The following is a 26599-nucleotide window of genomic DNA, read 5'->3' as shown; positions in this document are numbered from 1 at the left end:
GCGCGCATAGTCGTGATTTGAATTGACGCGGACGAAAGCCAATGAAAAGCCTGAAAGGGAAAGTCATCCTCCCGCGTATCCAATGGAAATGGGCGAAAGGCGGACTGTGGGAATCAGACTTGGTTGAATGGCAATCCAACAGCAACCAACAGCAATAGCCGATGATGCCTGCCTGATCAATAGAACGCATGACTCTCGATCCAACCCCTACAGGGATTTCGCTCAAAACAGAATGAGTCAGTCGGTTGAGACGTTTGCGTTGTTCGACGTTGCTGGAATCTATTTTTAGGGTGAATTTACCAAATGCTGCCATGGCTTATCAGTTGATGATTTGTGCTGCATGATTCGTATGGATCAAAACTGGATTGTGTCATCGGGGATTTTGAGCACAGTTGATGGGCAGCTGTTGTATCGTGACAGCCAATTAATGCTTGTCAGAGTTTGGCGTAGATGCAATAATACCGAGGAGGATTGCTTTGTGTATGCGCGGCTTTTGGGCTTTTGAGTCGCTGAGTTTCTGTCCTCTCCGCTGGTCAATGAAAACGCGTGGGGGTCGTGATGGTTTCGCAAATGTGAGGATGTAACCATCGACAGGGATGCAATCAGAAGCACAGGTGCACGACTTCTAGCTCAAGACAAGATGAACTCGTCTATACGGCAACACGGGATGCTGCTCACCCATATCCTCCAATTTCACCCGCTTTTACTTTTCGGGTATATTATATCACAAGGCAAAAGAAAGTGTTTGGAGATATAACGGATTTGCAACGGTATTGATGTTGGTATGATATGAACTATTTGAGTAATGGTTGTTTTTATCCCACTCAATTGACACTGTCTCAGCATAGGCTACAGCCCTTTACCTTTGGACATTCATTAGGCCTAATTATGTAGATCCATGTCCTCCGGGAAATATGTTTTCCACCCCTGATGATTTTGTTGTGACAGGGGGTATCCCAGATGACTTTTCTCCATATTTAATTGTTTATTTAATTGTTTATTTAAAGTGATCCCCAGAGCATTTAATCTGCCATCAAGTTGTACACTGGTGAAGTCACAGTTTTTTTTCTTCCAAATGTTGATCAAGAAACGTGCATTAGGCCTGGTGTTGTTTTGCCATCCTTGGCTTTATGTATAGTCACAGGGGAATATGAAGAGTAAAACATGCATATGACACACGTTTGAAGTCTATTGGCCTGAAGTATTTGCCATAACAACCGCAATATCTGTTACTTTGATTTGGACATCTGGACTTTTAGTTGGACTTTCAATAGACTTCAACAATATCTGATCATAAGAACTAAACAGGAATTTATTCTGCACAGATTTCCCTACGAGTTTGATAGAACTGGCCCTGAAGCTGCAAGAAAATAAATCCGGTCAAGAGTTGACTTTATAAACTATTTAAATTAATTGATAGACATTTACCGTCCAGTGTGTTGCTTTTATATTTCCATCTGAACTATCATGTCCAGATCAAATAGTGTGAGCCCGCCCGGAGTCGGTGCGCCTGGACTGAGGGGAGGGACTGAGCACAGATCAGCTTGGGGCGAGTCTGAGTCCATTGCCAACGGATGCCCATACTCGGCTAGATCTCCGAGCAAAAAGCTCACCCGGTCGAACAGCAGATGGAGGGAAGAGGATGATTTCGACCGACAGCCAGGACGAGCCACTACAACAGTGAGCAGGGTCAGTTTTAGGTCCAGGTCTGCGTGGCAAGAGCATGGGGAGGAGAGCCGAAACAACAACCGATCATCCCCAAAGCACGCAGATGGGGAAGTGAGACCCAAGTCGGTGGAGTTGGGTTTGGAGGACAGGAGAGTCAAGTCCAAACCCGAGGAGGAGCCGATGCCTGAAGTTCACTTTTCCATGGTGGCGTGCTGCAGCAGCGTGATGCAGATTTTCAAATCCAAGAAATTCCAATCGGAGAAATTGGAGAGGCTGTACCAGCGATACTTTTTCCGACTCAACCAGAGCAGTTTGACCATGCTCATGGCCGTTTTGGTGCTCGTATGTGCGGTCATGTTGGGATTCCATTGCGCGGCGGGAATATGCCGAGTAACTTATGTGGTGGTATTTTCACTTGCCATATTGCTTATCCTCATATTGATGGTGGTGTGCAATCGGAACGGGTTCCATCAGGACCACATGTGGATTGTCTGCTATGTAGTCATATTGGTCGTGCTGGTGGTGCAAGTGACCGGGGTGCTGCTTGTGGAACCGCGAAGCGCCTCTGAGGGAATTTGGTGGACCGTGTTCTTTATCCATGTCATCTACACGCTTCTCCCGGTTCGGATGCGAGCGGCAGTTATCACTGGAATTATACTGTCAACCATCCATGTGACCGTATCTTGGATGTTAAACGGAGTGGATAACTTTATATGGAAGCAGGTATGTAAATGACCAATGTTAAAAGTTATAATATCCTGCTGTTATCAACATTGGGTATACACCATTTTAATTAATAACATTGAATACAATGAACTGATTCATAATTAATACAAGATTAATTTGAGGGACGTTATAGATTGATTTCTTTTTGGGACATTTCATGAAGTTACTGTGCTTTATTACTTTTGTCGAACTTCGTTCAAAACTTTGCTGAGTCAAAGTAGACGTAGTATGCATAGCATTATTTATTTAGATTCTACATAGCCTATGGATTTAGGGATTTATCAGAATTGCGAAGGCAAACCTGTATATAGGCTATTTGACAGTTTTCTTCTTTTCAGGATAGCCTGTATCTCAGGATGTAGGCTGTATTCATAACGGCAATCTTTCCCTTTCTTGATATACATCTCACACATTCAATACATTTCCAATGCTTTACTATTAATGATAATAAAGGCCCACCAGTGAAAAGACATATTGCCATTTATGATAGACATTTAGCCGACTGAGTTTTCCATGTCCGTGGAGTTACGTTTGGAGGACAGGAGAATCCAAACAAGTCCAAACCCGAAGAGGAGAAGCTCATGAATGAAGTTCACTTTTACTGGCATTTAAGCTACTGACTTTTCCCTGTGATGCAGCTGCTTGTTGCTACGGAAACTGTCTCGATTGACCATTGCTCATCGATGCTTTTTCTCATGGAGAGCGATCAGCAAAAGACACGCAAATCGTTTCTGTAAGCATTGATTGAGTTAGATCACCTGAGCACATTTAACAACCAGTATTTAGGAGTTGTCTAATACAAGAGTAGAATGGAGAAAATATGTTTCCCATAGAGCTCAAGTTGCTCAGATTGATGCATCATGTCTTGATATTTATTATTTACTATTTTATTTAGATAAATGTTTTCTTCCGTTTAGACAGAATACTTGTATTCACATAATTGGTCTGAGCTATTGTCTTTTGAAGCTTTTGCACAGCCAATACATCTTTTTAGACATGAGATTGTATCCTGCAGTAAAATATACAATGTCCTGGGGTAGCTACTGGTTGATGGTTTTACACTTTTGGAGTCATATACTACTTTATGATTAGCTGACAGCACAATCATAGCCTGTGTCCTGTTATAAATGTAAATGGATTTACAATAGGCCTACACTTGAATCTTGATATGACTGCATGCAAACACAGTCATTATATATCTATGTAATGGACTTCTACCAATGGAAGGAAACGCTATTGTATTCCACTGCAGTTTCACAGGCAATACCACCTAACTGACATAGAAAGCTTTACATATAGCATGAGGGGATGTGAGAAGTATAACGTATAGAAAAAAAGGATGTGAAAGTGTCTAATCTCTCAAACCTCAAACACAGTGTCTTGGTGACCAATTTTGTTTGCTGGATTTGTGCTTCTCTCTGGTGTTTTTTTGGGGCTTGTTGTACTTGTTGTATTTTGCTCATTGTGTTTACCAGTCCCCACGCAACTCATAAACATCTGCGCTAACAATGTGCTCTTCCAAAGAAACGCTTTACAAACCTGGAGAATGGAAAGATGGAAACAGTGCATCAGTCCTCCATTGAAGTTTAAGGGCTTGTAAATGAATTATTGAGCAGCGGAAAAAAGAAAGAGACCTCGAAAAACAAAACTGCACTCAATACCAAGCTTTCCCATAGGCCTTATATTAAAGCATCATTTGTGTAGCCTAGCCCTGGAACATTCCAACCCCTGTCTTTGTTTTTTGAAAAAAAAAACAGTTTGATAGTATTAATAGTCAGTGAGTTTTACTGTATGTGATACCGACATATGTGACCCTATATCTAATTGATATTCTCTGTGGAAATAGTGTCTATTTGAAAGGAGTGTGTGGGAACGGGCTGCTGTATTTGTTTGTCTTTCCTCACAATTCTGTTGTTTTTAGCATATCAGATCTCCCCCTGTTTACATAGGTCCCCCCAGGTCTCCCCAGTTGAGCGGTGTGTTTATATTTGATCCCAAGATGATGCTCGAATCAAAAGTGCTTCCAGGAATAAGCTGAGTCCCCCACAAACTTCAATATGCCATGACAATCCATTTTATACAGTACCACCTAGAACCCACTAGAAATCCTTTGATTGGACAGAGCAGGGTGATTGAACTTTTGGGGGGATGGAGAATTGATTATAAATGTTATTATCTTTCTAGTATCTCCTCTTAACTTTCTATAAACTTTCTATTTAACTTCTTATTTTTCTATTGGCTTCTATTAACTTTCTATCTATCCAGCCGCCAGGGCTTTTCATTAGATTTCAGAAAGGCCAGGGGTTAAAGTGGAGTCTGTCCAACTCCTCCAAAGCCCTGGGGAGTTTGTATCTGTAGTGCCCTCTGTGTCACCTTATCTCAGACAGTCCCGGCCCAGTCCCGGCCCTGGCTAGAGGGATGTCCAGGTGACACACACACAAACACAAACACACACACACACACACACACACACACACACACACACACACACACACACACACACACACACACACACACACAGAGGGAGAGACCAGCGGTAGTGTGGCTCTCTGCCAGCCCGTCTCCTGTGCCCTATGTTATCCCCTCGGAGGTCTATGTGGATGTGGATGGAGGGAGCCGGCAGTAGGCAGCAGCCTGGTCCTCCTTTCCCCCTCAGAGAAGAGCAGGTTAGGCGGCCGGGGCCAGTCCCATTTGGCGGACCTCCAACTTTAACAAGGTTTGCGGCCACTGTAATTGAATTGCCCTGCGCTGTAACGTGCAGACTCGCCGGAATTCAAAACAGATGTCCTCTTCTCTTCCTACACCCCCGACCCCTCTCGACAGACCTGCTATTAATTTGCCTTTGAGATTCAACCTCCCATGGAAGCGTTTACCCACCTCTAGGTGGAGTGGAGTACGTGCACTCCAGGGGAGGCCGGTGGAGGTAGAAATCGGAGGACGGGCCCGTTGTAATGCACGGGACAGAATGACGAATGGTATCAAACATGGATTTCTGACTCCACCAGCCTCCCCTGACGCACATTTCACCTAAACAATCCTCTCCTCGTGTCGGTGTCAGCATGTATTCTCTCAGTATTGTTGAGTTTCGGACTACTGTCTCTGTGACCACGAGGTCAAATGTGTAGCCTACAAGGGGATGTTGAAGTTGGAAAAAGGTGGGTGTTTTTCAATGTCCAAGCGGCCAAGACGAGGCTTGTTGGACCCAAAGTGCATCCCCACCTCCGAGGATCCTCTCCTGTCTGTGTCCCCTGTGAGCACAGACCCTGCACAGTGCTCCCCGTATCTTAGCAACAGAGGCCCTATTCCAACAAACACCACCCAGAGCCTCTTAAGAGCCCTTCCTCGGAGAGAGGAGACCTCTGCCTTTTCATCTCCTCACCCTCCGGTGAGTGTGCAGCCGTAACCATAGGAAGTCTCAAATGGAGATAATTGGGACATAACTGGCCCCAGTCATGTCTGATCCCCCCCCGTCCCCCATCCCCCCCTGTCCCCCACCGTATTGTTTCCCTGTTATCAAGGGGAACCTGTGAGCAATCAGGGGGAAATGTGCGTGGGAGGGCCGGCCACTTAGACATTAATGTGGCTTTCCATGGTCTCTGTTGCAAATGATTCGTTTAAGGTTTTGCAGCTTGTGGCTGCAGCAGCCCACCATGTGTTGCATCACACAGACGAATGTCTTTGACGAAGACGGGAGAACACACAATGTAAACGCTCAGTGTGCCTTGACCCACGGTCTTATGCAATGCAGTCCCCCCCCCCCACCCCTCCCCTCCTACTCATTCTCTACATTAAATAGAGTGAAACGTCAGAGCCGGATCCATCATTAAGGTGTCATCTCTGATCAGCCGCCCACTCCCACCCCCACCCCCACCCTCGTATCCGCTTTGATTTGAGTATACTGTTCATGTCAGCCCGGATTGTCTGTCCTTCTGAGTGCAAAAGTAATTCTACGTGATCATAGAGGACACCTGCTACACTGCATGGCCATTTCTTAATTGTTAGAAACATCATTCCTCACGTCCTCCCCCCGCTTACTACTCAAAACCCATTGGCTGAGAAGACCTAGGTTCCTCCCCTTAAGATATTCTCCTCCAATGCTCTTTGAGAAGGAAGCGAGTGGAGGACAGAGTGGAGGACGCGAGGAATCGAGTTCCTAACAATTGGAGAAAGGGCCTACAGTTTGCAAAAAGAGTTTGCTTTAATTGATCCTCTTGAATCAATACTGCTTGGTTGACCTCTCCTCACTTTCATCTCAATGCCGTTCTTCACTAGGGATCACTGATCATCACCTCTTCATTTGCAATGTATTCAATTGTTATTGAGGAGTTTAGGGTGCAAGGCATCGGTCCTCTCAATATGTGTGAGACAGGGAATTCCTCATGTACTGTACTTCTGTCATTGTATTCAATTGAAAAAATTTTTTTTGCACTATTCTCTATGGCCACCGACCCCAGGCGGAGGTTGAACCTCTGTCTATATTTGTGCTCAAGTTTACACCAGTTTACAGACAAGTTAGTTTGTCTTGTGTGTTCAAATTAATATTGATTTATTGCTCTATTTACCCCCTCCCCTTTATTGACATTTCACTGTGGACATGTTTCACTGTGGACATTTCAGTGTGGCAGTGATTTCTTAATCAATACAGAGGGAGGCGCGATTGATTATTTGCCATAGCCAACACCTTCTGGAGAGAGGGAGCGGTGGACAGGCTGAGAGTGCGTCTTTGTTGTGAACATTGAAAGAGAGGATGATTATAACTATAGTCACTCTGGTATGCTTGTGAGAAACCATGGACGCGGAGCGCCCTGTCTCTGACACACACACCGAGACTCACACTCACACCCCCTTCCCACGCTCTCATTTATATTTACATTTATGCCATTTAGCAGACACCTGTTACGTCCCCACATTTGTGTGCGTGTCGTTTGTCTGTTTGTTTTTCCCTCTGTCTCTCTCCCAGGTATTGGTTCATCCCCCTGTCAATCATTGTTTCGTCCGTCACTCCCCCTGTTGCCCTTCGACCAATGGGTTCACCTGGCGGCCTCCATCAACCAATTAGACCATCGTCCGTCTCTGTTTAAAACTCCCGCGCACTCTTCAGGAAAGGAGGGGTGTGGTAGCATCGGTTAGCGGTTTTCTCTGTCATTTGGTATCATCGTATCCTACTGTTCTTGTTGTGTGTCTGTCTGTCCTACCATTGTGTCCGCTGCCACACCTGTAATTAGCCCCAGGGGAGGGTGAGTTAGGCAGGTAAGACGCCCATGGGCTTACACCTCCATCACGCAGGTTGGTTTTGTTATATACATTAGGTTAGTTTCCCCAGGCGGGCGCTACCTCTTGTATTTTGGGTCTAGGGTAGGCGGGCAAGACTTAGTTAGTTAGATAGCAGACTTTTCGTAGTTAGAACAGATAGGACTAGAGAATTAGCGTTGGGGTTATTTTTGTTTTCATTTATTTGGCGCCGTCTGGCGTCCTCCCCTTAGTTCCCTCTCCATGTTTCCCCCGTGTTGTCTGGTTGTTTGTTGTATGTATTTCTAATAAATCTGTCTTATTTTCATTTTATACTCAGTCGTTATGTGTGTTGCACTACCACCGCACCAGCGGGTCTCAGCCGCATATACAGATACAGTATGTTACGTTTCTCCCCCCTTTTATATCCCTAGACGTAGTATCTGGGGGGGGTTCGTAACACACCTTTATACAAAGCGACTTACAACAAATACATTTGTTTAAGTAAGTGAATTATCTATCCATCAGTCATCATAAGATAAAGTAATCAGTGCTCAGACCAGGGTTAGGGGTTTGAGGTTAGGGCCATAGGCAGTTACAATGCTAGAAGAAGGAACAGGAGACAGGAGAGAAACTTGTACAGGGGGGTAGTGGGGGTGAAGAGGTCTTTAGGAGGGACCACTCCCAACTCCCACACCCCTCCCTTCCCATCCAGGGGAGGCCCGTGAAGGTAGGAATCGGAGGACGGGCTCATTGTAATGCATGGAATGGAATGAGGAATGGTGTCAAACCCACGTCCTCCGATTTCTACCTCCACCAGCCTCCCTTCCAATTCCACCTCCCTCACCTTACTGCTTTCTTTTCTCAGCTTTCAATATCAACAGTTCTGTCACTTTCTTTTCTCTCGTCTCCCACTCAGTTTCGTCATCAACCTCCTCTGTTCCACAGGAGAGTTAGCAGAGCAGGGCCTGTGGGGAATTGGCTTTGGAAAACTTGATTTGTATCCAATGAATGACTTATGTTAAAAAGAGACGCTAAAGTGTTTTATCTTTCCGGTATTTGATTGTGGAAGTGTAGCATCTAAGCCCTGTAAATATTTAGTATTTCAGAATTCATACCAAATCAGTGATTTAGATAAATCATTGTAGCTTTTATTAGAGTGATTGCTCAGTACTGTGGTACTTCAAGATGGTTAATATGGATGACATAATCCGGATTACCGAATTGACAAACTATGCTCTGCCTTCATCTGTTTTATTTTTTCATTTTTGAAGAGAGAGAAAAAAAAGCAAGGCATACTATGATTTTTTCAGAGCACCTCATGTCAGGATGTCTGTGGTTTCTTTGGCAACGGGGGACGTGAACGTTTTCTACAACGGATGAGTAACCAACGTCATACCTGGGGTATTCCCACCATATGATGCATGAGGAATCCCTCTTTTTTCACTGCTTCATCCAAGAGTTGATCTAATGTTCATTCTTCTTCGACTAGATGCTGACCGTAATCATTGTTTGTTGAGTAGCAACCTGCATTCAATTTCTTGAATACATTTTCTTGAATTTAGTTTCATTAGTAGATGTTCTATGTCTCTCATGTCTGTTATTCTTTCCTGCAATTACAGGCTTTTTAAAGGCTTGGCTCAGGGCTTGCAGTGTTGTAAATAGACACTGGACAAATGCCAGTTTCCCAGTTTCCTTTCTGATTTGCATGCTTAAGGGCCATAGATAAGCACTCATGGTTAACCGTGGCCCTAAAGCCATATTTTAAGGATCACTTTGTGCAGGTGAAACACCCATCATTGGTCTTGACCAATCAAGAGGATGTGTGTTCACCTGGGGTAACACTTTACCAGTTGAATCTGCCCCGGCCGCACCAAACTATGCTATCCGTAAATTATGGATTGAGCCATTGGTTTCTTTATGGGAGTCATCCGTTGACGTACAATGGAGATGACAAGGGTCTGTCTGTTTCATATGTTTTGGCAGTTTTTTACAGACCAAAAAAATTAGAAGGAGATTAACTTTCCACAGTCTATTCGTCCGTTTAGCCACTTAGAAACCATCTTTCATATTTAGTTGCTGGGTTGCATAGTTCAGTTGCTAGGTTGTGAAAACGTCACGGCCAAATTCCACAGATCAAATCGGATAGTGATTTCATACGTGTACGTTTTTATTAGTTTTCTGATAGTTTTGTGTGGCCGAGGGCCTAAACCCTTGACTTACAGCAGCCTGGTTTGGATGGGCTCCCTTCAAGAACCTAGCTCCTCCTTGTTTCTCCAAAGCCCCATCCCACAATACCATACTGAATCTGGTTATATACAGTACCGTATTGCACTGAACAATGACAAACAGCAGATCTTTTGACCTAAAATACAGTGAGCCATATCACTAACTCTACACCACTGGAGGCTAGTGGAGGCAGAAATCAGAGGACGGGCTCATTGTCATACATGGAATGGAAATCCTCATTCCATTCCATGCGTTTACAATGAGCCCGTCCTCCGATTTCTACCTCCACCAGCCTCCACTGCTCTACACAATTGTCATGGAGAGGTTAACATATGTTTATTGTACGTAATGCCTGTCTCTCATGACAGCCCTCCAGAACCACAAACTACGTACATGAACTGAATCAAGCGAGTTCTATTTTAGGCCTGTCAAGGATAAGACAACATGCGCTGACTATGATGGATGGATAGAAGTGAGAGGAGAAGGGGAGAAAGGGAGGATGGAGGGGGAGAGAGTAGGCCGTCCAGCTACATCACTCCAGACCTTTGGCCCCAGTCCAATTACCTCACTAATGTTGTGTGAAGACACAGACGCCTGTTTTTATCCCTTGCCTGTGGGACTGCCCATGTGCACGCCACTGATAAACACAGATTACACGTACAATGTGGGTGCAAGTGGAAGAGGAGGCCAGGGACCATCCTATTCATGTTAACAACAACACATCCATACAGGTTAGGATGCATTCTCTCCCATTTCCATGGCTCCTTCCCTTGACCTTTTTCAGTCAGTTTTCCAATTGTGTGTCACCTTGGAGCTATTTTCTCGATACACTGAGTACTCTAAGGTGAATGGGTTTGCACGCAATTGTCCACCACAGTGTTCCATGGATTCAAATCAGCAAAGTACTTTACATTAACAATAATAGCTATGTACTGTATGGATTCTCATGTACTCTGAATTTCCATGTAACCTCAGGTATTGTTACTGTAGCTCAAAAGCAAACAAGCTTGTTTTGTTGCTACGCAGTGTTGCACCACAGACTCTGTGGCTGCATAGAAAACCCAGTTGCCTGGCCTGGTTGTAGCCTCTCTGTGACCCCTGGTCATGATTGTGCACTGTAGAGTGTTGACATTGAAGCTGCCTTGTGGTTACCCTCTGGGACACGACTCAGAAATGGGCATTTGTGTTCTGGTGAGCCCATGGTTACCTTTTGTGACATGTTACATTCACGCGAAGAGGAAGTTTCAAGTGTTGCCAACTTCACTTTCCAGGAAAATAATCTTGTTATAGCATTTGGTGTGTTAAGGGAAATAAGCTATCCTTTCATATTCAAATGTCTAGGCCTTTTGAACTGCTCAACTCATCTGTCTCTCGTTTCTTTACAAAGCATTTATCTATATGTTGACATACACAAACACATTGGAAATTATTATTTTTGGAATGTTTGAAAACTGAATTAACTGAATCTGTCATAGATTTTTGATTTGTTTTTGTACACCACTGACCTTGAGGTCAGAATTTCTCAAGAGGTCTTCCAGGAGGGTTTGTATAGTTTACGCTCAGCGCACAGAGAACAGTGTATCCACCTTGTGGAGTAAATGCAATTAGATCACGTTAATTTCAAAAGCATTCATGCTCAGCTTACCGTGTGCCACTCCGCCTAATTGGTTTTATAACCGTCAAGTTTGACTTACTTTAACCAATGGGATTCGCTCCTATGAATGAATGGCACCCTGATTGGCTGGCTGTATACAGTATTAGACCCAATGAGTTGTCAGTTCAATAAAACAACATGTTAAAGTTATTGTCATGAGTGAACAGTTTATCCCTACTATGTTTTATTTTCTATGAAATAACAGTTCTCACAACGTTGAGCTGTGAAGAAACTGGCATACTTCAGTGAATTGTTTGGCTTAGCTTTAACCTGGCGATTTGAAAAGGTATAAAACCACCCCCACAAAAAATCTTCTTCTCCATAACAGATGCCCTTGTTTAGTACTGCACTGTGAACAAAACAATTTTAAATCTGATCTCTGTCAAATTTGCAAAATTACTATTTAAGACGGGCGGATTGTGACAACCTCATGCATTTCTTTGCGCAGACCTTGGACACTGCTTTGAAACAATGCCTCTTGGTGCTCCGAGATGTTTTTTTTAAACATTTTATCTGAGCCATCAGATTTATCATCCGGTGGACCTCATCCAGTGGACCTTCCTGTGTTGCGCCGCTGCCATTGAGAGCAATGCACAATGAAGCTAGGCTAACCCTCACGACAGGGAGAACGGACAGAGAGGAGAGGAGAAACCCCAGCGCGTTCTCATCTCAAACTCCTGTGATGAAAATTTAATGTGGGCCTCTGATACTCATTGCCTTGAATTTAGAAAAAAAAATCTCTCTCTCTCTCTCTCTCTTTCTCTTTCTCTTTCTCTCTCTCTCTCTCTCTCTCTTTCTCTCTCTTTATGCTCTGGTCCAATTAATATTTATAGAGTTGGAAGAAAGATGACTGAGTTGCTGGGCTCATTGTGTCTTTTTCATAACGGCCCAGGTCTTCCTGTTTGCTGTCTCAGACCATGCTGAGAATGAAGAAGCCTTAATCAGTCTACTCAACCTGTCCTGTCACAGTTGAACAGAGTGCAAGAGAAGGTGTACTGTAGCAGTGCATAGGGCATAAAAGTGTTTTGAAGTGTGGAAGTCAAATACATGTATGGTCTTAGTATTTGATCTCTCTCTCATTTCTATGTTGGTAGTTAGACCTGTATGCAGCATACCTGCCTTTTAGGGGAAATTGTGGTCTGATATTGTTTGAGTTATATTTGCACGTTCCACTTTGGAATCAGTCTCCCAAACAAGTGATGACTAATGTTTTCATGTTCATGTCCACAGATTGAAATATGTTTTGCCATATATCATTAGGAGCGCATGTTAGTGTTGGCAGTGTTGTCAAAGTATTTCCTTGTGTGTTCGTTGCTGATTCATACAGTATGGCCTCCTCTCTGTGTTTGTGCCATATCAACAACCACCTTATTAATCATAGTATGTAGTAGGGCTTGAGTGTGTGTGTAACTCATAAAGCAAAATTATCTTAAATATTATGCGTTGGAAGATTAGCTGGGGACTAGCTGTCTCGAACCACATATTCACATGGGTATCTCTGACCATGCCGGCGCTGGGCTGTCAATTATTTAGACGTACTCTCAGTAGTGGAGAACGATTGCCAAGATGCTAATGATCTCCTCCGTAGCCCTGTTTTGCAATGCTATTGCAAGCTGTTGACAGCTCTCTCTTTCCCTCTCTCTCTCTGTCTCTCTATCTTTTCCCCCTCTCTCTCTCTCTCTTTCTCTCTCTCTCTCTCTCTCTCTCTCCCTCCCCTCTCTCTCTCTCTCTCTTTCTCTCTCTCTCTTTCCCTCTCTCTCTCTGTCTCTCTATCTTTTCCCTCTCTCTCTCTCTCTCTCTCTCTCTCTCTCTCTCCCCCCCCCTCCCCTCTCTCTCTCTCTCTCTCTCTCTCTCTCTTTCATATCCGCTAGTCTCCTGTGGATGGGGACAGCACAGACGTTTTCTATAGGTTTTAGAGGTTTCTCGTTAAGCCACGAATGAGTGGTTAAATGGGTGTCCTCGAAGCTTTGTCCTTATCTGATTTTCCAATAACTCACAACTGTGGCTGAGAGACAGAATATTTCCTCTTGATGACACATTGTGTAGGTGACCTCTGATGGCCAACAAGAGCCTGGTTTCTACTGACTGAGCGTCGATTTAACAAAGCAACTACTAGACTAAGGGTTTACATGCTCAACTGATACTTACTTTAATGAACACCATTGGAGGCTGGCGGAGGTAGAAATCGGAGGACGGGCTTATTGTGACGCACGGAACGGAATGAGGAATGGTATCAAACACACCGTTCCTCATTCCATTCCATGCGTTACAATAAGCCCGTTCATCCAATTTCTGACTTCACTTGCCTCCCCTGATAAAAAAAACTATCCTCAAAAGATTTGCCATGGGGTGTCTCGTAGTATTGATACAATCCACACACCAAGCTAGTCCGACAGTATATGAAAAAGAATGCCAAAAATGGTTTACCCCATGCATATTCCTGTTTGAGATCTGAATGCTGAATGCTTAGCACAGCCCAGTGATGTGAGCTGCTGGGGCCTGGATGCAGCGCCTCACGTAGTCATCCGCCTCCCACTCTCCAGCGCTCTCTCCTGGGAGAGACTGCAGTGGTTGCTACCTTCCCATGGTCTGTGACGGTAGTAAAAAAAAAAAGACTCGAGTCTGTCTTTTACACGGGTCCCTCGGGGACGTTTTAAGGGTAAAGCTTCCTCGGTCACTCTGCTTGTGTATCTGAAGCGTCATTTTTTCCCTCACAGATGGTGTAGCAACGTGAGAAAAGCACCCTGGTGCCGAGTTGATTTCCGACGGGCTCTTTTTCTCTCACCTCTGGGGGGCTTGTAGTGAATTGATGGGCCGCCGTAACGGAAAGGGTGTGATCATATCAGGCCGTGTGGAGAGAGGGAGTCCCCTACTGTGTGTAGACACAGTCAGGCTGGCCCACGGTCTCTCTCTCTCTCTGGCCCAGATAGGGTTTGGTTCTCTCTCTCTCACTTCTGGGGCTGAGGAGAAGTAACAACTCCATCACAGACAGACGGTATGCCCTGGACGGCTGTAAACACATCTGTTCTCTGGGGTTTGGCTCTCTCTCTCTGCTGCTGCAAGGATCCCAGACGCTGTGTGTGTGTGTGTGTGTGTGTGTGTCTGTGTGTCTGTGTGTCTGTGTGCGTGTGTGTGCACTCAACCAGCCAGGAGCACGCTGCCATGTCCACTGTTCCCACAGCCTCACTTGAGACTTCTTCTTAGGAATTTGTAATAGACTCCCTATGCTAAGCTACTACACAACTCCATGGCTCCCTAATGGGTCTTGTAACAGGCCTGTAGAGTATCCCCCAGGGACCAAGAGTGTGCTCCAGAGTTGTATCTCTGACCTCTCACATTTATTAATAAGTCTGTCTGCTGGGACACTTTAAACATAGATCCGTATCATAACTCACTGTGACTGAGAGACTAGACCATATTGTTTGTGTTGTTGCGTCTGTCGGATGGGTTGGTGGACATTGATTTTGGTCCGATTAGTCATGTCTACTATAGTTACTTGAATGGGGGGGATGTTGTTGTGGTCGGATTTCATGCCCTGGACTCCATAGTCAATGAGCAAGGGGGGGCGGTGGGGGGGGGGGGGGGGGGGGGGGCAGGGGTGGGCAGGGGCCGACAGAAACGGAGCTCACAGGCCTCTCTCTTACTGTAAGCTATGAGCAGCAGCTGGGACTGGCACCAGATCCCAGGGCTTTAGTGAATCCCATGAATACAGGAGCGCTTGTTTGTGCTCTGGCCCGCTTGCATTAAACAAGCAGCGCTATGATGTACAGGGAAACGATCCCCTCAGCTGCCCGTCTGCCCGCTCCCTCTGTGAGGCCATATGCTGTGGTAATGTAACAAGATCTTATGATTGGACGGACACAGGGGCCGGGTTATTGGTCCAGTCGATGATGGCAGGGGGCATAGGTGCGCCGGGGAGCGGCTGGCACAGGCCCAGGTACTGTACTGTAGCAGCTCAGGTATGTCTGCGGAGGTTTGGACTGGAGCACTGGTTGAGCAAATCAGGTCGGGCTTGATCTTACAGTTCTAGGCAGCTGGTGCAATATTCACCTAATATTAACACAGAAGAAATGATGTGGTCGCAATGCATACTTTCTTGTACTTGATTCACGCTTCAGGAATTTAGTTCAAGTTATTAACCAGCTAAAATATTTATAATATAAATATAAATTAGAATTATTTGGTCATTATTATGTACAGGGTTATAAGCATTTTTACCATGTCATTTATTCAGGAAAACCTGGTCTATCAGGTAAAATTGCAATCAGAAGGCAAGCTAAAATTGAATTGTTTGGTCATAAGCCTTTTACCATGTAATTTCTTAGAAAATAATAGGTAAAATCGCAATCAAGAGGCGTGCCTGACCGATGTTATCACATGCATCTCCCAATAATGAAGGCTGGCTCTAGACACTTGTCTCCCTGGGCCCAGATGGTGGTGAAGCGCCTAAAATGGCTGTATTATATAATGCACTTACTTGAGTTGATCTGCATGACACCAGGGCATGGCTAACAGGCTGGTATTGTTAATGTGATGAGATTGAGACGAGAGACCACTATGACCATTATGTGCTATTATGCTAATTAGGGGAAGGAATTGCATTATCGCGGCTAACGAGGGAGAATTACACTCCCTATCTTTGGTGGGTTGGTGAGAGGATGGTTGGAGCGAGGGATTCAGGATTCTCTTTGTTCTTTTCTTTTTCTTTTTCCTTTGTCATAGTCCTCCATACAAAGGAAAAGCACTCCCCTGAGAATCACACCATGAGAGATGATTGAAAGATTGAAATGTTGAAAGATTTTCAAAAGAGGCTTTTGCTGGAGAAGTTTTGGTCTTGCCTGTTTTACACTACTCTGTTGGTTACAGTATGTTACTGTGCTATGTCTCTTATAGGGTGTAGCTTTCACGTTCACCGTAGGTTTGTATTTATGGCAGTGTCACCTGCTCTCCTCAGCCCCTTCACCGAGTCTTTTCAGACCAGGGGAGGCTGGTGGAGGTAGAAATCGGAGGAAGGGCTCATTGTAATGCATGGAATGGAATGAGGAACGGTATCAAACACGTGATACCATTCCTCATTCAATACCATTCCTCAGTCCATTCCATGAATTACAATGAGCCCATCCTCCGATTTTTGCCTCCACCAGCCTGCCCTACTTCAGACGGAATTGTGGGAGAAGAGTTTTGTTTGGGTCATCATAACCTAGCAGAGTAATTCTTTATAACCAGTGAGGTGGCACGTTTTTTGCACAATAAGTTTGCACAGTGGATACTAGTGCGTGTTATATCATTGAATGTCTTTCTCAGTCATTGAGCTGTACATGACAGAATATTGTATTGCACACTGTACATAAAACGTGTGTTAGTCCTAAGGGATGTTTACCTGTCCTGCTTCACTCTGCTGCTCAGAGAAGAGGGTCATAAAGGCTGGTGTTAGTGAGAACCAGCAGAGCAAACAGAGGAACACCGGCTCCTATGAGAGCTGTAAAGCAACACTTACCCCGTGTTTGCACTAGGATGCTCCGCTCACACTATCAGAGAAGCCTGCTTGTGGATGAGGGATGAGGCGTTGAGGGAATAATAGTCTTATGTTGGGTTTTTGCTGCCAGCTCAAAATGGCTGATATTATAGTCAGCTACTCCCCAAAGCTTGGACTGTCACAAGTTGCTAACTCTAATTTTGAAACACCTCAAAGCCATGCTCTACAGTACCATACAATTGTGTTGATCTAGCCTACTGTATGTTAGAAATGCATTTCCTAAAGCTTGCCTGCAGATCACTGAGCACAGCTGATTGCCTGCTTGCGTTTGAGCATCCGGTTGATATACTCTCATTAGTGCCAAACATCTCCCTGTAGTCGGCTCTGATCCCAGCATGCACTGCTCATATAGAGCCGCCATTGTTAGCATGACATTGAAGACTCGGAAAAAACAGAAGAACTCGGACGGGATAAGGATAAAGAACTGTACATTTATTCGCTAATAACCTTCAGATGGTTATGGACATGATAACGCGGACTCTACACTCTAGTGGTCACATGACCCACTCAAACAAGTTAACCTTACGTTATATCTGTATGTTGATTGGTTTGATAGTTCATGTCACACTTCACTTGATCCCTCACCGTCACTGGGTGTGGTGAAAACCAGTTCCAACTGGTTGTCTTGATTAGCATATTTCTCAACAGTCTAAATCTTACACATGCATCCCTGACCCAAGATTTACAGTAAGAATCCAATAGCTGCCATTGTCAGCAGGACATGAGAACGGGACCCTACATCCAGCATAGGATAGGAGGGAGTGTGCATGACAGAGGCTTGATGTGAGGCGTTATTACCACTGACAACTACAGGGCCCAGTGGTCTTTGCGGGGGAATGGGGATCGTGTTACCCCACAGATTAGCATGATGGTGATTTGCACATGAACACACACACACACACACACACACACACACACACACACACACACACACACACACACACACACACACACACACACACTCAAGTGTGTTTCGTTAGTTAGTTAGCAGACCAAGAGGATCCTTTGTAGCCCATGACAGTGTAACTTCTAATTATTTACAATTACTCTAATTATGGTGTGCCTCATTGCCATTTAGTCTCACACAGCCTACAAGATGTATTGTTCTGCTGCTCTTTTTTGTAAATTTGTAAATTTGTTATTGCTATTTTGTTAATATTTTTGCTATTTTGTAAATTTCTTGTCAATATTTGCTATTTGTTTTTTATGTCCCATGCACCAACCTCACCAAGTCAGTTTCCTGTATGTGCAAATATACTTGGCCAAATAAAAAGAATTCTGAATTCTGATGGGGACACACAGCGAGGCATTGCCACGGCAACTGTTGTGATGCGTCGGATGGCAGCCCGGTAGCAACAGGGATTCGGGGATCCTTGTAGGATGGCAGAGAGAGAGAGAGAGAGCGTGTGTTTGGAGAGGAGAGGCTGTGCTGTAGGTAAAGAGAGCTCCCGCATCCTTTATATTGAGTTGAATAAAGTGCTGCCATTTTCACTTCACCATGAGAGGAACCGATGAAATATTCAGAGGAGGAAGGCAAACCTTCAGTGATCTAATCCCTTAAACAAGTTTTGATGACCGTCAGGGGAGGCTGGCGGAGGTAGAAATCGGAGGATGGGCGCATTGTCATGCATGGAACGGAATGAGGAATGGTATCCAACACGTTTCTCTACGTCCATCAGCCTCCCCTGGGCTCTGATCTAGTGCCAGGGGCTATACAGCGTGCTACAGTACTTTAGGATGTCAATTGAGATATGAATAGAGCAGTAAGATGTCATATTTATGAGCATGTCCTCATCCTCTGCTCCAGTGCTTATGTCTACAGTCGTTATTGCAGACATTGTTTGAAGGGTTTATGAATGTCAAAATATGGAAACTGGCATGACGTCACTTGCTCATCTCTGTATAAATGCATGTTATCCAATGACTGCCTTTGCTCTGGGTGGTCACACTGTTTTACTGTGATTCATAACACAGCTATATACAGTACCATGTGTGTTACTATGACTCATAACACAGCTATATACAGTACAATGGGTTTGACTGTGACTCCAAACATAGCTATATACAGTACAATCCGTTTCTCACTGTGACTCTTAACACAGCTACTGTATATGCAGTTTAGTGTGTTTTGATGTGAGACACATCACATTGCTTTGGGCCTTGGAGAAACAAAGATGACTGTCAGCCTGACAGCCTGGTTTTAATATTGGCTGAGTGTTCATTCTCACAAGAGACTGGAGCATGTGTCCCCATCGGTTTCTCCTCTATGTGTATATATAGAATACACTTTGGTTAGATTGAGTTAAAATTGGATATAAAATTACAGATCCTGCCGTTATAGAAGTAGTCCTTAAGTAAAGTGCGATATGCAAGTGATCATTATGCTGCGGTTGCAGTCTAGAACATCGCCCTCAGATCTCTCTCCAGCGATGCTTTCCACATGTGTTTTGACTGTGAGGTACAGCATTAAGAAAACACAGGGTCTGATAAGCCCTTATAAGGCCCTCTGGAGCTACTAACCAATATCTGAACCTTGGGAGGCGGTACGGTAGCTGACCAGGGCATTTCTGCAACATGCAATCAGGTCAGAAGCGGACAGTAGCACATGTGAGTCAGCTCCACCAGGGGACTGTAGTCAATTAGGAACATACAACTGAGAATAACACTATGCAAATTAGGAATATTATGAGACGCGGCCGCGGGATTCTATTCTTGCTAGGCTATTCTTGTGAGAACAGTCCACTGTAAGGTCTATCATCTCTCTGAGTACTAAGTATTAGGCAGTTTGAGAGAAGCAAACAACAAAGCTATTGTTGCAGGAGTCCAAACTGAATGTGCTGGAGAGAGAACCAACAGCCTCCCGGGGCTCCTCTCTCCTCTAATCCTCCAATGAGGTCAGCGCATAGGTCAGATTTAGAGTTACGGTGCTTAATTGAATTTCCTGTCTTTCTTTCGGCTTTTGACAACTTTTAAATATCTAGCTTAAAACATAGTTTTTGTATTTAATATAGCTTACAATATATAACTATGAGTCCCTATGCAGCTCCTCACTTACCCGCACACCTACTGTACATCCAACCACCTCTGCATCTCCGCTGCAGTAGTGTACTCTACTACAGGACTATGAGAACCAGCGTAGGAGAAGGTACCCAGGACAGGGTAATGGGAAAGGGAATATTCGCTCTCTGGGACTAGTCTGGCAGCCGGTCTCTCTCAGCCCTCCCTCCACTATCCTGCTGGCCCTCAGGGGTTGGCTATTTCCATTGTGTCTCTGCCAGCAGTTTGCATTTTTTGCTTAATCTTGTAATTAGAGAAAGCAACCAGTGTGTGAGTGTTTGGCTTGTATTGTGTGTACATGATTAATACAAGAAGCAGCCACATGAGAAGTGTTAAGGCAAAATATGAGCAAACGGTTTTCCGAGGCGGTATTGGGTGACTGAGTGTCTTAAATCTGCTTTATTGATGTGTTCAGCATATGTTTGTGATTTTCTGTTGCCAAATTTCCACTCTTTTAAAAGCACAAACCTCGACCAATGGCTTCTTGTGAAAACATTTTACCATGCTAAGAGAGTGTAGCAGTAAAAAATATATGAATTCAGATGTTAGAAAAATCTCTCTCTCAGTAAAAAAAAACGAAAACAGTAACACAATTAATTTAGCATGTAGCGTACTGCAAAACAGTAGCTTTACTAATACAATCAGAACCACCTCGAATGTTCCCAAGTAGATGTGGCTCTGTACTGCAGCAGCAGCAAATTACTGCTAGATGAATTAGACCCCTGAGTTTAAGTGAGAAATCCCAAGTGCTTTAGCTTAGCAGCAGCGGAGAGCCTTGTTAGCAGAGGTCCACTCCCCATTAACAGCTTTGCCTGCCTGGTCCCAGTAATGGGGACTTTGAGGACTGGGAACAATGGTGCCCAGTGTCCGTAGTGCATTTGTCCCACTGCAAGTGTGTAATCCATTATCCATGAAAAAGTAAAACATCTGAATTATCAAAAGACATTAAGCAATGAATGGCTCTTAAAATAGATTTCCCAGCCCCCCCCCCCCCTCCCCCCCCCACACACACACACACACCACCACCACCACCACCACCACCAGCATCTATCTCCTGCACAAACAAAAGCTGTTGCCATGAAAACACCAATCTGTGTCGTCGCCCCTGGCCCCCCGCTTTGCTCTCAGCATTCACTGCTAATGTGTCAAAAATAACACAACAGAACAATTGCTGATGAGTATAATGAAAAAACATTGAGTTTCGGTCCATACACTGGGGCATTGTAAGTCGCTTTGTATGAGCGATTGAGCGGACATAAACCATTGGGAAGCGCAGATAATAGACCAATAAACAGCCTATATACAGTAGACCGACTGTAGGTCAATACTATGTCAGCCTATGTTTATACAGTATCTCATTGTTTCACAGTTTGTTTATGAATAATTCTACTGCAGAGGAGCATGGATACAGGGGAAGTCCTGTGGGTTTTTGACGTCGCGAGGAATTGTACAATATACTGTAAATGAGAAGCCTATTAAAAGCTGTTTGCGAAAGATATAGTGGCTCATTCATGTTGAGTTTAAGTCAGGCTAATTGATAATTTAAGAATTAGGTCATGAGTAGATATGGGGAGGGAAATGTGCCGTAAAGACATAAGTCGAAACATTATTATACACGTTTTCTCCTTATATGTTTATGAATGAAAATCAGTTGTCGTACTTCTGCTTTTTTTCCTCGTAAGCCTGAGGAAGAGGAAGTGACAGGGTATTTGTTTCATATTTAGATCTTTTGATGTTGGTATGTTAAAAATATGTCAGAGTGTCATGACTGAGAGAGTTCAGGGGATATTTGGGCACCAGACAGTGAATCTTTGTCAGACGTAGGCTGAGTAAGATTCACTCCCCAAGAATATACATGTAATTTATTCTCAATGTTATTTGATATGTTATTTAAATAGAAGAACGAGGAGTAGTTATCTACTTCACCCTGGTTAATTCTATGCTTTGGAGATCAGTGGATCTCACTGAGAGGTTCCTGAACAGATACTGTAGGCCACAGTAGAGGCTGGTGGAGGTAGAAATCGGAGGACGGGCTCATTGTAATGCATGGAACGGAGTGAGGAATGGCATAGATAACACGCTTTTCAATGAGCCCAGCCTCAGATTTCTACCTCGACAAAGCCTCCCCATGTAGGCCAACCTTCACTTGCTCTCTGTGCTTTTATTAATGGGTTATCCAGGAGGCAGAAAGGACAGCATTAGATTCCTCTATCATTTAAAGGATCATTTGTGGATTTCAGGGGAGGCTGGTGGCAGCTAGTGGAGGTTCCATTCCATGCATTACGATGAGCCTGTCCTACGATTGCTACCTCCACCAGCCTTCACTGGTGGATTTATCAATAGACTAGGGACTGCTCCATCATGTACATCAATGTATTATAACAGAAACAGAATGCTACCCCGTGTATACCAGTAGAGGCTGGTGGAGGTAGAAATTGGAGGACACGCTCATTGTAATGCATGAAACGGAATGAGGGATGGTATCAAACACACATTACAACGAGCCCGTCCTCCAATTTCTACCTCCACCAACCTCCCCTGGTGTATACGCATAGGAATGGGGATGCGTTGTATTGTTTTTAAGTCTATTGACAGGTGTTATAACACAGGCAGGCTGGCCTTACTGGCTCGTACCCCAGTATTCCAACTAATCTCCCAATTTACCAGGAACCCTGGTCTATTTTGGCTTTGTGCACTGCGAAGCGCGGCCGTTTGATCTCTAAGAAACAGAGGTAGGCCTGTCTCTGCTCATCGTCCCAGGCTGTCCAACAGCTCCTGGAGACCTAAACACGGCAGCCCAGCTTGTCATGCGGAGTAGGTCATAAAAACAGGATGGTAGACGTAAACTCAAGCACCCCAATCACTCATGATTTACTTATATAGTATACAGCTTTCATTTAATCACCATGAAATAGGGATATTACAGTATTATGTTACCCTGGTCACAGTAAGTATGTTTATCTTATTTAGAAATCATATTTGTTTGTCATGATGTCTGTGGGTGATAAGATGTGTCCCTGAAATTGTCGTGATTGGCCGTTTCAGTGGGAGACCACAGGTCACAAAGCACAGTTGATTTCAACGATTCATTTCCAAACCTTAGTGTGTACAGTATGTCTGTTATGTTCAGCGCCAGTTCTTTTGAGAGTCAGTTGTGCGTGCATTTTGGGTTAATTTTTTTTCCATCGGTCTAGTGCATATTTTTTAAAATATACTTTTTAACTGGCGATACCATTTAGACAGAGGATGCTGAGTTTGATATTAGAGACTGCCAATTGGAATGAGGAAGAACATAAAGTGTGCTCTGGGAGCACTAAAAGTAGGCAACAGCAATGAAGATCAGACACCCCGCTCTCTGGGCCTGGCCAATGTTATGTCTTTCCTCTTGGACTGCTCTTTGAAGGGCCTTTGCTACAGCTGAGATTTTGCCAGTCTCCCTTTTAGTCTGAATTATCTGTATTGCCTCAGAGAATAATAGACTAACTCCTGTCACATACGATGAAGCCAGTATTATTATTAAATCAGGCAGCTGCAGACCACCTAACCACTAGAATCTTTGCCGTGTTGTGTAGTTCTGGAACTTCTGAAAACAAGCACGACTGGCTTCTGTGCAAAGTATGAATGATCCCTCACTTGTTTCCACTTCATATATCTACACCGCTTCTTTAAAAAGCCCTGACAGTTTGGCAAGGAACTCCAGTCTTCTCTAAAGTAGCCTCAATGTATCTTAATTGAAAATGCATTGCCTGAGCATACTGACTAAAGGCCCTGTCTGTCTGTTATCTAACTTCACATAATCACCTTTAAAAACCAGTCCATTTTATGGATTTCAAATCCCTTGGTTGTGTAACGGAGTAGACAGAGACCGCTTTGGTCCGATATTGGCTCTAAGAGGCGTATAGTTCATTAGATCTTACAGTTATATATGATGTTATTAGTGCAGTGTCTTTAGCACAGCGAAGGGAACAGCCTCTATGCTGTTGCATCCTGGGAATCGAGGTTCGCTAACGAGCCGCCAGGCGCCTGTAAGCCGTCAGGGCAAAGAGCCTTATTCTATTAACCTAGCTCTAGCCATCAGGGCGGGGATCCCTTGTGGTCTATCTAACAGAACACGGCCCTACTCCGATAAAGGCATCAACAGGCTCAACAGCCCCTAATTGGTTCATTTATGTAATTTCAAAATGATTGTGATTGTTTTCCCTCCGACAGATTCAATGATTGCACATCGCCCAAGCTTCATTTCACAATTTATATATTTTTTTCCCCCGCTGTTGGCAGTGGCAGTTTGGAGTATAATAATATTGTTCAGTGCATCCTCTTTTTTTTTTTTTTTAATTTTCTGGTTATTATTATTGCTTTCATCTTGATTGCAGCCATCCAATGCGAGGCGAGGCTGGCCACCAGCGAGGTCAGAGGTCACTCAGTCCATTACTGAAACAGGCTCTCTGCCATTCACCTCCTCATTGCTCCACTAAGTGTTCCAGGTCAAGTATGGCCATTAGACCACAGAGTACCTGGCTCACCCATTGTCCTCTGTCAGTAGATGTCATAAGTCTATTATACACTGTAGCAGCCTGCCTAAAAACACTCTTATTATGCACTATTGCTAGCGTCCACTATTTATGTGCTGCGCTTTCCTAATCAGCTCTTTCCTTAACTTTTTAAAAATGTTTTTAGGCTATTTCTGCTTTATTGGGATAGAGATAGTAGAGATTGACAGGAAGGATGGGTGAGAGAGAGGTGGGATGACATGCAGGATATGTCGATGGCCGGAATCGAACCAGGGACCTTGCGATGATATGGTATGCGCCTTAGTGTGGTACGTCACTGAACGCCCCCTTTCCTTAACGTTTGAGGTCGCGCAAACGCTGTCCAGAGTTCAAATTAATTCATTATCATGTGAATGGCCTCTGTCACAGCTAAAGGTCTTGACTCCATATTTAGGTCACAGGTGGTTATGCTGTTGACAGCATATGGAAAAAGGGACAAGAAAGAAACATTACAACTATCAACAACATCCTTACATTACCATGTTTAGTGGTCTGAGATCATCAGGAAACAAACATAGCAAATCCTATTGGAAGTGCCATAGGAAACAAAGTGAGTTCCTTACGTACAGTTCATAACAGGTAAAGCAAGTACAATACAGACTAATGATCTCTCCACGATCAGAAGTGTTTGAGATGTAAAACTACTAGTAAGGTTACATGGCGAATTGAGTTCAGTTTATTGTACAGGTTGAATAGAGTTGAGTTACGAAACCAGGTACAGAGGCAGCTTAATGCAAAATCTGACCCAAGTTTCAAATGATCAGCCAGCATGCCTGTACCACATTTTAGACCATCTCTCTGTCTGTAGTTTTCACACCCGTTCCACTAAAGTGGAGTTAGCAAAGGGCAGGCTGTTGCAGTGTGGAGGGCTGCCCTAAGTCCCCCCCACTCCCCCACTCCCACCCCCCTCCCTCCCTCCCTCCCTCCCTCCTTTCCTCCCCCTTAGCTCTGCATCTGTAGGGAGACTGGCTGAGAGCCCTTTGGCCTAGTGTTACATAAGCAGGAGCCCAGCTGAGTCTCACAGGACTGAGGCCATGCGCCACAGAGCACAGCACAGCTCAACTTAATGACATCAGCCACAGAGGAAACAGAGGCTCCTATTGACGAGGCCCATCGTCAACGAAATGAGAAAAAAAAAAATCTATTTTAGTTGGAACATAATCACATGTCGTCCCCCCACCAGACTCTTAAGTTCTTCTTCTTACACTCCTCTCTGTCCTCACGAGGTGAGCTTAAGAATGCACCTGACAAAGCCGGGCCAGATGATAAATCAGCTTTCTCTCTCGCCGTACTGAGAACAGTCCATGATAGTCTATGGCCTAAGACCCTTTGTCTGCAAGCGGAGAGTGGAGAGAATCATATTCCGCCACTTTATTTCTTAGACTTCTTACAGAGGAGACGACAAGGACTTGAGTTGTTGAAGCTGGCGTGTCCTTGTGTCGCCTTCTCGGCTGAAATGACTTATTTCCAATGAGGAAAAGTAGCTTGAAAGCTTTCACTGTGCGTGTTTATCTCACACAGGTGGGAAGCCTTCACTTGAAAAAGACACGCTTGAAGCAGAACTCTCTTGAAAGCCAATCGACTGCATACAAAAGTTAAAACACAAAACAAATCTGTCTGTATTCCAAATCCTAAAATGGCATCCAGCCTCCGGAGGGGAAAGAGATGATTGCTCATTTGAATAGACTAATTACTACAAGAGTATTGGCATTTATTAGGTCTCCGGAAAGTTCAGTATCAGTAATTTGGGGTTGGTGTCTCTTAGCAACACATTGATTTCACTCCCATTGTAGCTATCGCAACACGCAACTTACATTCTGGTCAGTGACACGTCTGTTGATTGTGTCATTGTGTACGGTAGAGGGTTTGGAGGCAGCGGTGCTCTGGGCAGATTGTAGGCAGCCGGTTGTTGTTTCTAACATTGTCTTTTTTTAAGCTGTGAGTTTGAGC

General features: G+C 44.3%; 1 protein-coding gene across 1 annotated transcript in view; it reads left to right on the top strand.

Annotated features, from left to right (window-relative positions):
- Positions 1 to 1467: 1467 nt before the first annotated feature.
- The window catches only part of adcy5 (adenylate cyclase 5), a gene marked incomplete at both ends in the record, with an annotated part of 63938 nt that continues 38806 nt past the window's right edge, over positions 1468 to 26599 (top strand). Inside the window, 1 exon segment of the mRNA XM_083681466.1 lies at positions 1468 to 2391. Within this exon segment, the coding sequence (XP_083537592.1) occupies positions 1468 to 2391 (924 nt within the window).

Source organism: Argentina silus (genome assembly GCF_951799395.1).
Source record: "Argentina silus genome assembly, chromosome: 12".
NCBI classification, from domain to species: domain Eukaryota; kingdom Metazoa; phylum Chordata; class Actinopteri; order Argentiniformes; family Argentinidae; genus Argentina; species Argentina silus.
Note: the sequence above shows the minus strand (reverse complement) of the source record. Positions and strands in the feature narration are given on the sequence as shown.